Source organism: Phyllostomus discolor, chromosome 15 (assembly GCF_004126475.2).
Source record: "Phyllostomus discolor isolate MPI-MPIP mPhyDis1 chromosome 15, mPhyDis1.pri.v3, whole genome shotgun sequence".
NCBI classification, from domain to species: domain Eukaryota; kingdom Metazoa; phylum Chordata; class Mammalia; order Chiroptera; family Phyllostomidae; genus Phyllostomus; species Phyllostomus discolor.
Genome location: NC_040917.2, coordinates 20,314,456 through 20,330,047, shown reverse-complemented (window position 1 = coordinate 20,330,047; position 15,592 = coordinate 20,314,456). Strand labels below are relative to the sequence as shown.

The window sequence follows — 15,592 nt, the reverse complement described above, 5'->3', positions numbered from 1 at the left end:
GTCACTCGTTAGAATGAGCAATCGTGGTGCCATGAAGTCCTAGAGAAGCAAAAATAGAACTTGTGCAAAGATCACCCACATTTAACAAGGGCTTTCTGTACAATACGTTTAATAACAGCCTTACAGACTCGCCCCCGTTTTCTAATGAAGATGCTGGGTGGATGGACTCGCTTTACCCACCACAATTACTATAGTGTGGTCTTTTGGGTAATCATTCCACACCCTCAAAAAGGCAGATAAAAGCTAGGCTGCGAAATAAGCTGCAAATTTGTTTTATGGACTAATATCACCTAGAGAATAAATAAAGCACACTTTATCTCGAAAAGCACTACACTGTAGTGTGCCCTCTTTACACCATGATAAAAGGACGTTTTTCTCCGGCAACCAACTATATGAAGTGCTTTATGTATGGACACGGCATCAGAACTACATTTCAAGTAGATGTTTTGTTTGGGCTGCCTAAGTACGGGAGGTGAAGAAAATGATGCATTGAAATTAAAACGGAATTAGAGAAGCAGCAAAATATTTAATTTGCCCTTAAGTTCATTATACGCTATTACTTAGAGGATGTTGTTTGTAGGTTTTTTACGTCAGATTGGTAAGATGGAACACGAAGATGCACGCTTCTCCCGGTACATAATTTATCACCACACCACTCACGAATAAGTGTCTCTTGAGTATTTCAGTTTTTATTACCATTCACTCATGAGACAATCATGCTCGCTTTATATACAGTACACTTAGAGGAACAGTTTCCAATGCATAGCATAATTTCTTTCCTTGATGCTCTCCTATTTTCTTCCAGCTACATGCTTAACTCTAAGTCAGCTCTAAGTCAATATCCATGGGGTATTACGTTCTGAATCTAAATGGAATAAATAAATTGCTTCTTAGGAAAGCAGACAGTGTTTTGAGTAATTAAATGGGACTACTCCTGATTTTATAGTCTCTTATCCAAGTCATGGTCATATCTAACTTATCTGACTTGTGATAATTGCTCGACTCCACTATGAGGGAATTTTATCTGCATGAAGTTCACAGGAGACTTTTCTGAATACTATAGTTTGTTTCTAGCCCAAAGGACAATGGGGATAATTTTGTAATTAAGGCTTAAGTAAAATGATTCCTGTAAATTTCTCAGCCACTCAAATACAATTTAAAACATTTCCAGGACTCTTTAGCAAATAAGCTACAAGTTTGATGTCATTTTTATAAGTTACCACTCCTCAAGAGCATTTTCTAAATGAGATAGAGCTCACGTTTATTAAAACAGAATTATACGTAATAAAGGAAAAGACATTTTAAGCTTTGAGAGGGAAACAGCAAACTAAGATGAATTGCAATATTGATTTTGTCAGGATAAATGGTTTCTGTAATATTAATATAAAGAAACCTTTATTACACCGGCTCTCCTGGCAGAGCCTGAGCTCTCCCACAATCTGTTTAAAATCTTCATTTTTCATCCTTATGGGAAAACCTCACTTGCTAAATGGATTTTATAAAGAGTAATCTGTCAAGATTTATAGAGATAAACAATTTGTGATGTTTATTGACCAGTTCATTATGGTAAACAAAACAGAAGGGAAGCATCGCTAATCTCCACACACAGGCGGCTCGCGACGGTGCCGATCAGGCCCCGCTCTCCACGGGACACAACGGGAGAGAAGTTAATTGGCCTCTGTCTCTTAAATCACAAGTCTCATCTATTTCACTTTCCAGGGAGCCTCTTCTCGTTGAGCAAACAACAAGAGAAAGAGTCATCCTCCTTCTTGCTCTTGCAGAAACATCACTATTAATGAAAGGACCGTGTTTCAATAATGCGCTTCATTGTCAGGGGCCCCACCGTCGGCGGGAAGAGCTGCTTTAGGAGGCCCGGAGATGCATGCCAGGATACAGATCACTTGACTGGCATTGCTCTCTGGACGCCTCTCTTCTGTCTGGGGCCTCAGCTCACGGGTGCCACCAAATTGATTTGAAGGTATTGAATAGCATAAAAAAAAGTATGGAGGGTCAGTTGTATTCCAAGGTTGGAGTAACACTGGGGACATAAAGACGAGTAAGACACAGAGTTGGCCCTGTTCTCAAGGAGCTCGGAGTCTAGTGAGATGTAAATTTTAAAAAAAAATAGAGTATTTTTAAAGATTTTATTTATTTATTTATTTTTAGAGAGAGGGGAAGGGAAGGAGAAGGAGAGGGAGAGAAGCATCAATGTGTGGTTGCCTCTCACACGCCCCCTACTGGGGACTTGGTCTGCAACCCAGGCATGTACTCTGACTGGGAATCAAACTGGTGACCCTTTGGTTCACAGGCCAGCGCTCCATTCACTGAGCCACACCAGCCAGGGCAAAAAGCATATTAATAAGGATGTACACAGGCTCTTCAAGGGCACAGAAAAGGGGCTGCTATCTGGTGTGGGGGCAAGGGAGGGGACAGGGAATGGAGGATGAAGAAGGAATCTTAGAGATGTTTGTGCTTATTAAAATAGGAACAAACCAGGCAAATCGGGGAGGGAGAAAATAGAAAATCGACAAAGGGGGAGGGTATTGGATGAGAAGCAATTCAAGAGTTTTGGATATGAGTTCAGAACAAGGGGTAAGCAGTGACAGGCGGAGCTGGGAAGGTAAGGAGAGAGAAGACATTGCTAAAGGAGGGACACTTGTGACCGAAGTGAGGAGCAACGGAGGGGAAGGGGTCAGATCTAAGAAACAGGCAGTAAGTAAATGCACCAGGACGAGGGGGGCAAACAGCAAGGAGAGCAGACAAGGGCCTGGAGTCTCTCCGGTTCTCTAACCTGCTGACAGATGAATGACGGAGACACCATCCAATATAATAAGGAGAGGAGGAAGAGACCTCAGTTACTGAGAGTCTAGAGAAGAATTGTGAACAATCATTAGTGAGTAGAACAGAAAGAGGCTTCCAGGCAAATTGGAGAGACTGGACAGAGACTCTTCTTCCATCCCTAGCACAAAGACACAAGAATTGTTGAATAAATGACAACTTAGCTGTTTGGAGCCCTTTCTGATTGGCATAGGTGTTCCTCCAACTAGCCTCTCCTCCAGGGAAGGGGCCACTTTTCTTCAAGGGTTGGCCCTCTTGGTAAGGCCACTTTCAGTGGCCCAGCGGACCTAGACCCCAATTCCCCACTATTCGAGGAAAATTACGATTCCTGAGTGTCAGCTGGTAGATGAGCAGCGATGCAGCTGGCCCTTGGAGGCTCACGGAAGGACAAAGTACAACTAATTAGTATAGAAGGAAGAAGTCCTTCGGGGGAAACCCTTAGGGGGCTGCAATGTGTGGGGGTTCCAGAGACATGGGAGCAGTCCTAGGGGTGTGGGGAGGAGGAATCCCAGCCGTGGGTCAACTTGAGGACACTGTCCGGGACTGCACTGTCGCCCGTGGGTGTTAACTACCTATGGGGACGAGAGGAATGTGGCCCATTTTTGTCTCATTGTTTTTGTTTTAGACACATGCACTATACTTTTTTATTTTTTGCTTTATTGATTTTTCAGTGGGCAGGCTTTTATTTATTTATTTCTTGCCTTCATTGTTTCTGATACTGATTACATCCTGTTCGCTTTACGTGTCAGCGGGAAATGAAGTGATTTTCGCACTCGGGTCGGCTTTTCCAAGTGCATGTGCCCTTTCCTCGTGAGAGGCAACTTTTGAAGAATGAACCACCGGGGTGGGGACAGGTGATGGTTTTATAGCTTGTCATCCTTGTGTCTGGGGCCTTTTTGCTGTTACTACTGTAGTTTGGGGCACAGCCTGCTTTTCTTTACTTGTTTTGCCCTTGAGAGTATAAAAAAGTTTGACAAATACAGGAAACAGAAGGGAACGTGGAGAAAGGGAAGGGATGTGAGTGTTCTTCCTGGTGGGGTGGAATAAGACACCTCTAGAAGTATAAATAGAAAAACACAGATGAGAAAGTTCATTTATTTTCCAAATCAGTGAAGAGATGCTGTGACACTCGTGTCTTCTCCTTGCTTAACAATAAAATATAATCTGCTGTGGAGGTTTGGAAATTAATGAAATAAATTCACACTTGTAAGCACCTACCATGGTGCCTGATTCAAGGTCCATTTCATTGATTTTTAGCTTATTTTCTTTCACTTTGATAGAAGTTTAACACCAGGGCATCAATGATTATTTTCCTATACTGATGTCTGTATACATTCAGACAATAAATGACTTTCTGTCTGCAGGAAACAAAAAGCCCTCATACTAGATGGAATCCCATACATTCTAGCCATCATTGTACACATTTTCAGAACAGACATTGTTAGCGTATATTCACAGTTGCAACCAGAAGTCAACAAAGAGACTTCAGTATCATTTAGGAAAGGAATGGAGAACATAAAAAGAATAAAGCCCATTTTTATCTCTTCTCAAGAATGAGCAAAAATATAAACTCAAGCCATTCTCACGGTCACATTTTGGAATCTCTCTCCTTGTGGCTTTCTGGGCTGGAGGACTTCTTCTCTGATGATCACTCATGTTCAAGTGGAAGGAGACAGGGGAATCCGTCAGTGTGGGGGAAGGGTCAGCTCAAGGCACAGCCATTCCGTGGGACCGATTTAATAAGGGACAAGTCCTCCCGATTTTGAGGGGCCCCTATGGTCATGGGAGGCGTTATTCCTTCAGAGAAGCTGCTTTACATGCGGCTGCTCTCTCCAGTGGCCAGTCCTGTCCACTCAGAGAGCATCCTGAGCCACCCCTCACGAGGGGGAGGCACGGGCTGGAATCGTTATTTTAACATTTGTACCCCTTTTATCAAGATCATAACAGCAGGAGAGGGCATGAGACTTTTATTTTTATTTTTGTAAGAGGTGAGAAAAGGAATGTAGTTTGGGCTCTATTAACTGAAACCTATATAATTTTATCAACCAATGTCACCCCAATAAATTTTTTAAAATCATAGGAGATAGAATTTGGAAATAAAAAGAATTTTAAAAAGGAATGGGAGGCATGGGGGACGTTTAAATGTAAAACTCAGAGAGACCGCTGGCATTAGACCTAGAGGCTACGGCAGAGATCTGATTGCATGACAGCACATAGGACAGTCCCTAACACGTATGCACTGAATGAAATCACGGATCCAGGTATGCACATTGAAGGGGCAGAGCGAAGAGGAATGATCAGCAGAAGAGATGGAAAAACAAATCATAGGAGTAAGATCTTGGAAGCCAAAGAAGAGATCATTTTAAGAAACAGACAGGAATGACAATAAAGCAGTTGTCACAGCGAAAAAAAAAACATGACTCATTAGAAGCAACTATAAATTAATTTTACTTTCATCTTTCACTGATCCTTTAACTACACTGCATGAGGCAATACCCCCCTGCCTGCCACCTGGATATAAGGTAAGTCGGTTATATGACTTTTCTGGTCTTTAATAAGTTATAGAAAGTGCTAAAGTGTTTTTAAATTGCAAAGCACAGGTTCAACAAAAAGAACCAGACTGGAGGCATCACACTTCTTGATTTCAAAATATATCACAAAACTATAGCAATGAAAACAGTATGGTGCAGAGCAAGGAGCAATGGCTACTTCTCGTGACCAGATGAGGACCACAAGGAAGAGAGACAGCGTGGCATTGTCTCAGTGCCTGTACAAAGGGTGACCCACACGTCTAAAGGGACCTGAGTAGAGAAAATACTATGGGCTGCACAATTATTTAGCAACAACCTGGCAGAGATGCCTGTGATACACCAAAACTGTAGGTCAGAGACACCGGGGGAGAGCAATCAGTGAAGAAGTCGCCAAAGCACCAGCCCCAGGGAAAAGTCAACTGTGTACACGTGCGAGACCAGAGACAGCAGCCCGCTTTGGGTGTTGCTGGCCCAGTGGATCCCTAGCGCTCTTGCAGCCTGCGCACGGGAGAAAAAGAGCACAGTGACGCTCTCAGACTAACAGAGCCTTATGCCAAAGGTAACAGAAGCTGAGCGACATGCATTAAAAAAGAATATGTAATAAAATAAAAAATTATTTTACTAAATATTTTAATATCCTGGTGAAATTTTTAAATCACACTGAATGTTGGTAGAAGGCCAAATTAACTGGTTTGAGTCTTCCTCAATAGTTTAACCAGTTGCCCAGTCCTCACTCTGATCCCAGTGTTAATGAAGAGTGCGTGGCCGAAGGCGGGCAGCAGGGGGCAGTGTGCTGAAAGAGCCCAATCATCCCAACTCTTTGAGTAATTAGCAATTATCGTTATTAACACATACACACAGAGAGACACATACTGAGAAACAGATTTGTACGGTTTATAAGGAATAAAATATCACTTGCTTGGAGACAAAAACACTGAAGAATTAATGGATATAGTCCCAACCCTAGACAAATTGATAATCTAACCAGGAAAAAACAAAAGACAAAACTCATGCAATTGGCATTCCAGCTCATGTTTAAAAATACAGCAATGGCCCTGACCAGTGTGGCTCAGTGGGTCGGGCACTGCCCGCCAAAGCAAGAGGTTGTTGGGTCAATTACCAGTTAGGGCACATGCCTGGGTTGCAGGTTCCATCCTTGGTTGTGATGTGTATGTATGAAAGGCAACTAATAAATGCTTCTGTCTCACATTGATGTTTCTCTCCCTCTCTTTTTCCCTCCTTTACCCTCTCTCTAAAAATAAATAAAATCTTTAAAAAAACAGCAATGAACACAAATGCATGAAGCTAAATGCCCATCGATATAGAGGACATGAGAAGTAGATCATTCAAGAAAGCAACTTTGAAAAGTGGTTAATTTCATTTCAGATGTGCTTCATACCCTGGGGGGGAAATCGTATCACTGAATGCAGATATGTTTCTTATCTGCCAGTCTTTAAGCCTAAATTAGAAAGGCAAGGGTAACATCAATGGATGCAGTAAATCAATAAATAAGCAATAAATTTGGGGGCCATGAAAAACAAAATACATATATACATATATTACCTTTCCTAGCCCACACACACACACACACACACACACACACTTCTAGGGATATTTCTTTACCTGTCTTTCTCCACAGCCAAATTGTAAGTTCTTTCAGGGGAAAAGGATTTTATCAGGTTAAATATTCCCAGGCCCAAATAGATATTTAGGTACATCTACCAATGTTTAGCAACCTATACATTGGGACTCTAGCAAATCCTCAAAGATTACCATTATGTTTAATAAAAGTAGACATCAAAGAATCAAAACATATCAACCAATTAAAGAGGACAAAATTACTGCATTTTACAAAAGATACTGCCAAAAAAGTCACCCTTGGTAAAAAAAAAACAAATTTTTAAATTAATTGCAAATATCATTAAATAAAAGTGTTTAACTACTAACTCTCCTAAACACTCACCTTCCAGTCTGAGGATCGAATCCGAAGTACAGGTCCTGGCAGCGGTCACAACGGGGCCCCGCGGTGGAGGCATCTTGGCAAACGCACTGGCCCGTCCGGCTGTCGCAGATGTGGCTGACTGCACCAGCTGGGTGGCAGGAACAAGGCAGGCAGCCGGTGGCATTGCCCGGGGAGACATACAGACCTGGAATAAAACAACAAAGAGACTGAATGCATCCTTCCCGTTCAGTCTTCTCTTTAAAAGATGGTCTTTGGATTACATCAAAACACAGAACACATGCTGCGGAGGCACTGAACTACTTCCCACCACAAATATGCTCATGGCTGTTCTCACCTAGGCTGCCAGGTATCACCATCAAAAGGCCGAGTCAATCACTTGCATTGTACCTAGTGCCTCCTGGGCACCTGGACTTCAGCGCATGTAAAACATACCTCACAATCTCCACACGAAAACCTGGTCTTCCTCTCACCATCTCCATGCTAACACCAGGCAGGGGAGCACATCTTCAGACGCCCAGTCCAGAGCCCTGACACACCCCTGCTAGGGTGGCCAGCTAAAATACAGGATGCCCAGTTAAATTTGAGTTTCTAGCAGATGGCAATTTGCTTAGTAAAAGTTTGCTTCTATTTAAAAATATCTGAAATTAAAATTTAAACGAGCATCCTGTATTTTGCTAAAACTGGCAACCCTTGAGACCTTCACTTCCCCCCACTCTTCATAGCTAATTACCAAGTCACAGCTACTGTCGTCTAAGAAATTGTATCTCAGCCCTGGCTGGCGTAGCTCAGTGGATTGAGCATGGGCTGTGAACCAAAGTGTCTCAGGTTCGGTTCCCAGTCAGGCCACACACCTGGGTTGCAGGCCACAGCCCCCAGCAACCGCACATTGATGTTTTTCTCTCTCTCTCTCCCCTCCTCCCTTCCCTCTCTAAAAATAAATAAATAAAATCTTTAAAAAAAAAGAATGGTTAAAAAAAAGAAAGAAAGAAATTGTATCTCCTTTCCAAGCTGGTTGCCACCTTAGTTCAAGTCACCACCAAGTTCACACTATACACCAGAGGCTGTAGTGAGGGCTTTGTATTCATTATCTCACTTAGTTCTCTCAGCAGTGCTAGTAATTCAGTTGTTATTATGTCTGTTATATAAGTTAGAAAACTGGAGATTAGAAAGGTTAACAAACTCACACAAAATGACCAAGTTAACAAATAGCAGACTGCAGATTCGAACTCAGACACTTAACCAGAGGTTGTCTCATCCCGTGGTGTCCTTCCTGTCCCCCTCAACCTGTCCTTCCCAGAGTCTGCACCAGTCTTTTTCAGAGTCCAATTTCAACATCTCATTGCTCGATTTAAAATGATTTGATGATTCCCTATTTCTTTCGGGGGGGGAGAGAAATTGAAGCCCCTCACATGGCCTTAATCCTCCATTCAGGTCCCGCCCATCTCTCTAACCTCACTTCACTGCTCATCACCAGCTCTGTCTGCTCTGTACTTCCCCTTCTGGACACCTGAAGGCCTTTTCCCGGCGATTCTGTCTGCTGAAATGACCCTCACCCATGTCCCACGGTTCCTGTTTAGCTCACTCCCACACACAGCAGGTCTTGTGACAGACTTCCTTGAATAACCTAACGCAGCCCAGGTTAGGCAGGCCCATTGCCCTTCCATAGTGGGTGCTTCTTTCCTTTCGAATCTCATGGACATTATAGTCCTCATTTCCACCGTATTGTAACCTCCACAAAGGCAGGAGCCTCCTCTGGTGAATCCATCACTCTCTCCCCAGCATCTAGTACAATGCTCATCACAAAACTACCAAATTATTACATAGGCATTGAGTCCTCCAAGTACCTAATGAATCCCCACAGAATTTAGATGAAGTATTAACCCACTTTTATTACAGCAAAAAGAAAGAAAAATATGATAAAAAATATTTTCAAGTTTCTTCCAATTTCTTAAAGTTATAAAATTAAAAAGGATTTGGACATTTGAATGATGGAATAAGCACACAAGAGAGAAACCACCCTGGTGTTTCAGGTGCGTTTGTGTGTGTATATGTGCATGTACACGTACACGCACAAACACACAGGCATGATGTTAAGAAAGTTTAATGGAAAAATGGGGAGAGGGATGGCAGAGGGGTCATCACGAAAGAATCCGTGGCAGGTGACACTGAACCGTACAACTGTCGAGGTCCTGCATTCAAGGGGATGAATTACCAGAGATACCGAAAGAGAGAGAACTCGCCCTGAGCAACTCCACATTCTTCGGGGGAAAGCAGGAGGTCATGGCGACGCTGTGAAGCTCATTCGAGGCTTTTGTCGACAACAAGCCCTTTTTTCACAGCCCTGCATGGTCTCTCTTAGAGAGCTTCAGGCGTAGTAAAACAGAAAACACTGTGTTCAATAAGAATTAGAAAAAAAGAAGGAAGTTCAAAATCCGTGCCATTCAGCTGGAAAGAACGAGTGCTGTCGCATTTATCACGATTTACAAACTAGATTACGTCCTTTGCTTTTTTTTGCAACCACTGACAGCAATTTCCCTTACAGGTGTTTCCAAAAATAGTGCGTGGCCACACCGACTAATGTGTATGCTCACACCTGATTCAGCATGAGCTCCAAGTCGCAAATTCAGAAGACTTCTATTTTGGATTGAAGATCCCTGCAGCTGTGATTCTACATGTTTTTCTTCTTGTGAAGATACCTAGGCCTTTAAATCCATGATAGCCTCGTGAATGGACTCACAGCTCTCCAATTTGGATAAATTACACATTAGCACAGATACTTAGGAGCAGAATTAATTTAGACTCGTTGCAATAGCTTTGAGCCACAGAGAATTCTAGAACAATTAAGGGTGGTTTTCGCAAGAAATGATTTATTAGATAAATTTGTAAGGACAAGCAGGGTACATCTGGGTGCAGAAGACGGGGTTACCCAAGTTTAGGGGAATCAAGAATGTCACAGAAAGAGAGAGAGAGATAGGCAGGGAAGAACAAAAAGGGTGTTAAAACACCTAGGGAGGCTGCAACCTCGAGGTAGAGCGTCAAGGAAAAGCTTACCCTGGAATTTGTCTTGGGGTTAATTTCCCTCCTCCCCTCAGGAGCGCGATAATAAAGGTTAATCTCGCCAGTATTTTAGTTGTCCTATTTTTAAGCAGTTCTAATTAGGATGAGTCAGGTACCTTCCTGTTCAATGATTACTTCTTGCCTTACCTGAATGTGCCTAATTCTAGACCATTACCTTTCCTCTGATGACTTCCAACTATAGAAAACATTGCCCTCCCCTCCTCCGTAAGCTTCAGTTCCTGAGTGCGGCTTCAAAATAACTGACCTCAATTTCGTCTCTTTAGCTCAATACAGGTCTGATCTCCTCTCACGGGCTCCACGGCGTGTTCCCCGTCTTTGTGTCTGCCTCATTTTCATGGACCATTTTTGCGATTTCTTCCCGTGAATGATTTTTGCGCCACACACGTAAATTAGGCCCAGTGATCAGAACAATACCGTCCCCTTACCTTGGGCAGTGCCGAGAGTTCACACGTCTGTGGCACAAATCAGCCCGCTCGAGTGTATTATTGTCCCCGGTTTTATTGGCCGCTAACCCCAGTCCCGAGCAAGATAAGTCTCATGTGGAAAACAATGGGTTTCGCAGCTAAAGCAAAAAGTCCCCCCGCAACATAAAACAGCGTTGCTTTATCTTGGAGAAGGTTTATAGAATCCTCAGAGTTCAAAGTTATTAGCAAGGCAGTTGGTATTATCTCCTGTAGTGGCTATTTGCACAACACAGTACCTGTCTTGGGCATAAAAGAAGAGCCCATTTCCTAGCAATGTCCCTCCCGAGGACTATGAACAACTAGGTTCTACCAAGGTCTTGAAATGGGAGAAAGAAAACAAGTTTAACCTCTAGGCCTTATTCAGAAAAGGAGGGCAGAGCTGAGGCTAAGCGCTAATTGTAAGCCATTTAGGAGAAACGACTCTCAGAGAAGCCAGAGGAGTGGACATAATGCTAAGGGAAGAGCCTGGGGGGGGGGGGCGGTGTGGCTCACCCGTACCGGGCAACAAAAGGGTATCCCAGCAATGGTTTTCACCGGTCCGTGTGTGCAGAACAAAGTCCAGCAGATGATGCTGATCTTGAAATAGAGGTGTAGTCATTTTCCTGCATTTGGTCATCTTATATAAAAACACTAAAGTCATTATTCATCGATCTGATCAAACACCAACAAATGCATACATAGAAGTTGATATCATTCATTTCACGGTATAATTTCTCTTATTTAAAAGAGTTTTCTGAACTCCTTTTCAACTAATTTAAATATACATTTTAAATTCTCTGCTCTGCTTTCTTCTTCCTGGATTGCTGGACTCTCCTCGCATAACTTACCAACGCCCGTTTGGTTGTAAAACTTGGCTCAGAAATGACTTTCTCGTGGAAGTCCTCCATATCCCCCAAACTTCAAGCATTAAACAATCTGCTTCCTCTTCTAGATCTTTATATTGTACATTTCCAATATTACACTTGTCACATACGGATATTTACTTGCAAGTCAGTTTTCTCTACTAAACCATAAAACACTCATGTGTGTGTGTATGTGTGTGCGTGTTCATATATCATACACAAGCACACTCCCTGGCACATAGTAATTTACTCAATAGATAGTTATCAAAACATGAATATCTGAATTAAATTGATGGAAGGCTGAATGGATGCACAGGAATATGGATGGATGGGTGTCTGTTACCCCTTGAAATATGAGATAATCTTTCTAACCTGAAAGGGAAATGGTAAACACAAATCTGTGAGTTCTGGGAGTGAGGGTAGCCTTACCGAGGAGGGAACGTGTATGAATGAGGAACAATAACTTGAAAATCTGATCCTCATGTAGCAACAGATAGCACAGAGCTGCAGAAAGAAAATGTCACCCCCAAACAGGGTCTCCTGTTCTGAGGACATAGGCCGTAACCACATGCTCAGATAAAAGAAAACATTCCAGTGGACTTCTCTGTTGTATTAAAAAATAAATGAATTAAAAATACATAAATTTTTTTTTAAAAAGTAGTTTTCCTACTTCTGTGAATATCCATGAAAGGCCTCCATGAGTATATTCTTTATGACGCAAATCTAATAACAATTTGAAATAATAATGCTCCAATCACAGCTTGAAGATGATAGGCCGGTATGTGCATAGAAAACACATAGATGTATACGTGTGTCCATAACCCACAAAGACACTTTTAAATTCTTGACCCCAGTTTTCCCAGCCTGTAGAACATCAACAGTATGTTCTACAGGCTCTCCCCTGCACCTCTGCAACTGTCTCCAGTGTTTCTCCGACTGAGTCCAAGGAGAGCATCCTACTCCCAGACCTCTGGGCTCAGCAGTTTAGTGCTTGACCATGCAGCCTCTCCCAGCAGTCTGTTCCGTTTCACTGTATACCTGTTACTTGATTCTGCATCACAAACGAGAGAGCCCAGGACCTGAGGCAATGAGCCAGTAGAGGGGCTGAGGTTGGTTTGAGGGTGGAGGAAGGTTACAAACACTTATAAGTTTGCCTATTTTAACCCACCCTCAGATATTCATTGAGGGAAAATTTATGACAAATAGTGAGCTATTCAGGAAAAAAAATGTTTCACTCCTTCTGAGTGCAGATCCTGGATTTGCAAGTGGACCTGGATTTGTAAATGGCTTTTCTGCTTCATTAGAACCCATTTTCCAGACCATACCATGGGAATAAAACTGGGTCTTCAACCGCAGAAACGTGGTGCATATTAAATGGGGCTCTCAGATAAAGCCTTCCTCCAGGGCCTGGGAAACAATAGATACTCCATGAATATTATTGATTATCATCATTGCAAGTTCTATTAGGCAATCTTCAACGAAGGCGGGATTTTTCCTAAATTAAAGTTTAAATAATGACTTGCCAATGACTTTTTTTTTCCCAGATGTGCCTGAGATTCTGGTCCACACTACCTATGACCAATTCTGTCCTAATGGTTTATCAAGGAGGAGGCTCTTGTACTGTGAAAAATTGCGTGAGCCTAGAAAGCTGTTTCACCAAACATTAGGATATGTGGCTTCACCGAGTCTCCACTTTGGCGCAGCATTTGTTAACGAAGTATCAGCCACCTCGTTCCAATTCCCTTGGCCAGGTCTCGCCTGCAATTCCGGTGCCTGAGTTCATTACTTAACCAACACGATATGCCTCTTAATGAAACCGAAGACGGCGTCTTACTTTTTAATAGTCTGTAGGAATCGTAAAACAAAACCAGAAGTGAAAACCGGAGGGAAGCATGAGGAATTGTCCTATTAGCACAAAACATGTCACGTGAAGCTGTTTCCATTATGAGTTAGCCTTTATTTCATTCCAGAGCTGCAGAGGCCTCAGTAAACCCTCATGGCCCCTGGTTCTCAAGGGCAAGGGTGGGTCACTGGCTCGAGAGGCTCTGACACCTTCCCCGGCTTTCTCAGCCTGGCCTCTGAGTGCCTGCTGCTGAACGGGACGAGGTCACCCAGCACCAGGAAACACACACACACAGGCACACACACACACACACACACACACACGCAGTGGACACATATTTAGTGCCATATTTATTACTGCGGGGATGTGTACATTCATATATGTACACACGCTCCAAATAATTTTAAATTAAAGCATTTTAAAAATACTTAATGGAGGTTAAGCAGCATTTTTAACCTCTGCTCAAGTTATTGAATGGCATATTAAAACCAATGTGGCTCTAATGTACCTTCTAATGCGTGCTGCTGCTTTAACAAATTGCCTATAAATTTTAGTTGAATTAAGCCTATTCCTTGTACATCCAAGTAAGGCTAGGTTAATAATACATGAGGTTTCATTATGTGCACCTTCCTTAATAATGTTTTTGAACAAAGTGGGGCAAGAATCTCCGTGCAGCCGTCCAGTTCGGGCTGTAATATTTAAGTCACAGATGAAAGGGGCAGGCGGGGGTCTTCGGACGCGCCAGCGCACCGCTCCCTGCCCCGACGCTCACAGGCAGCACCCCGGGCCCCCAGCCCACAGGAACCTGAGGCCGGTCTGCCCGATGTGTGCACAGAAGTGGATAAAAGCTTCGGATGAGGTGCCTAATGCAGGACCCGCTACCTGAAGCGTCTGCTTCTGATACAGACAGTTCAGGATTAGGGTGTCCTATTTTTTTTTCTGATGTAAATGTAACAGTAAGAGACAAATTCAACCAAGTGTCCGGAGCCATAAGAGTGCAGGATCAAAAACCAAACAAAGAGAGAGAGCTACACACACACATTTTGGCCTTTCCATATGCTACATAGCTGTGTACAGAATCTCCTGTTTTGTCCAAAAAAATACATATATACGAGGTGCTTAACTACATTTTTCCTTCCTCCCTTGCAGGGCAGAACAAACTCCACACTGTCCCCCTGTCGGTGGAATGAAAGGAGTGCCCACAGGCTGTCACGGTGCCCATGTCTAGGAGAATGCCGCTGAGGTGTCTTTAAATAAAACTGTTCCCTCCATTCAGAAAATACACACGAAGTGCCCACTGTGAAGATAATGCCCCGGGTGGCTGGGCTGGATCTCTGAGCAGCCTGAGAAACAGCCACTGGACTCGCAGGCTGAAGGGAAGTTCAGGGTCTGCGAACTCGTGGAAAGGAGGTCGGAGGGTTCATGGGCGTTACACATCACCCGGGCTTTCTGCCTACACTGATGGGAAGCCAGTGGACAGAAGTGTCACCTTGCCTGCCTGTGGAGAAGCAGCTAAAGAAGGGTTAAGGGTTGAGGAGGCTTTTCGAATAGTCCAAGAGAAAGAATATAATGGCAGGGACCAAGGTGGATAAGGGAGGGTGGCGAGAAGTAGCCGAATTTGGATATATTTGCAGGGAAAATCAACAAGACTGATTTAGAGAGAAGAGACAACGGTTGTGGGAAAAACAGGACTCACAGGATCATGGTCAGGATTTGGCCTGAAAAGATGACAACCCGGGAAATAACAGGCTAACACGTTCAGTTATGCATCGTTGATTGAATGATTTTTTTTTTCTTCTGTTACGTGCAAAAATGAGAAGAAACCAAAGAACAGGAAAGAAAGTAGAAACGCCGGCAGAGAGAGGCCAACAAAAAGCTGATTCGTCAAGGCTGCAAAACGGTGGAAAGAACCGTTTGGAATGACAGGCTCCGAGGGTGTCTAGGGTCAAGGGTAGGTAAGCCCCTTTCCCAACCAGAAGGTTTCCCTCTCGCATTCTGAGACAAGTTTTCTCTTTAGAAGTTAGGCCAGGGAG

General features: G+C 43.2%; 1 protein-coding gene across 1 annotated transcript in view; it reads right to left on the bottom strand.

Annotated features, from left to right (window-relative positions):
* The window catches only part of USH2A (usherin), a 511,215-nt gene that overhangs the window by 390,405 nt on the left and 105,218 nt on the right, over nucleotides 1–15,592 (bottom strand). Inside the window, exon 14 of the mRNA XM_028531335.2 lies at nucleotides 7,333–7,516. Within this exon, the coding sequence (XP_028387136.2) occupies nucleotides 7,333–7,516 (184 nt within the window). The remainder of the gene's footprint in view (nucleotides 1–7,332; nucleotides 7,517–15,592) is intronic.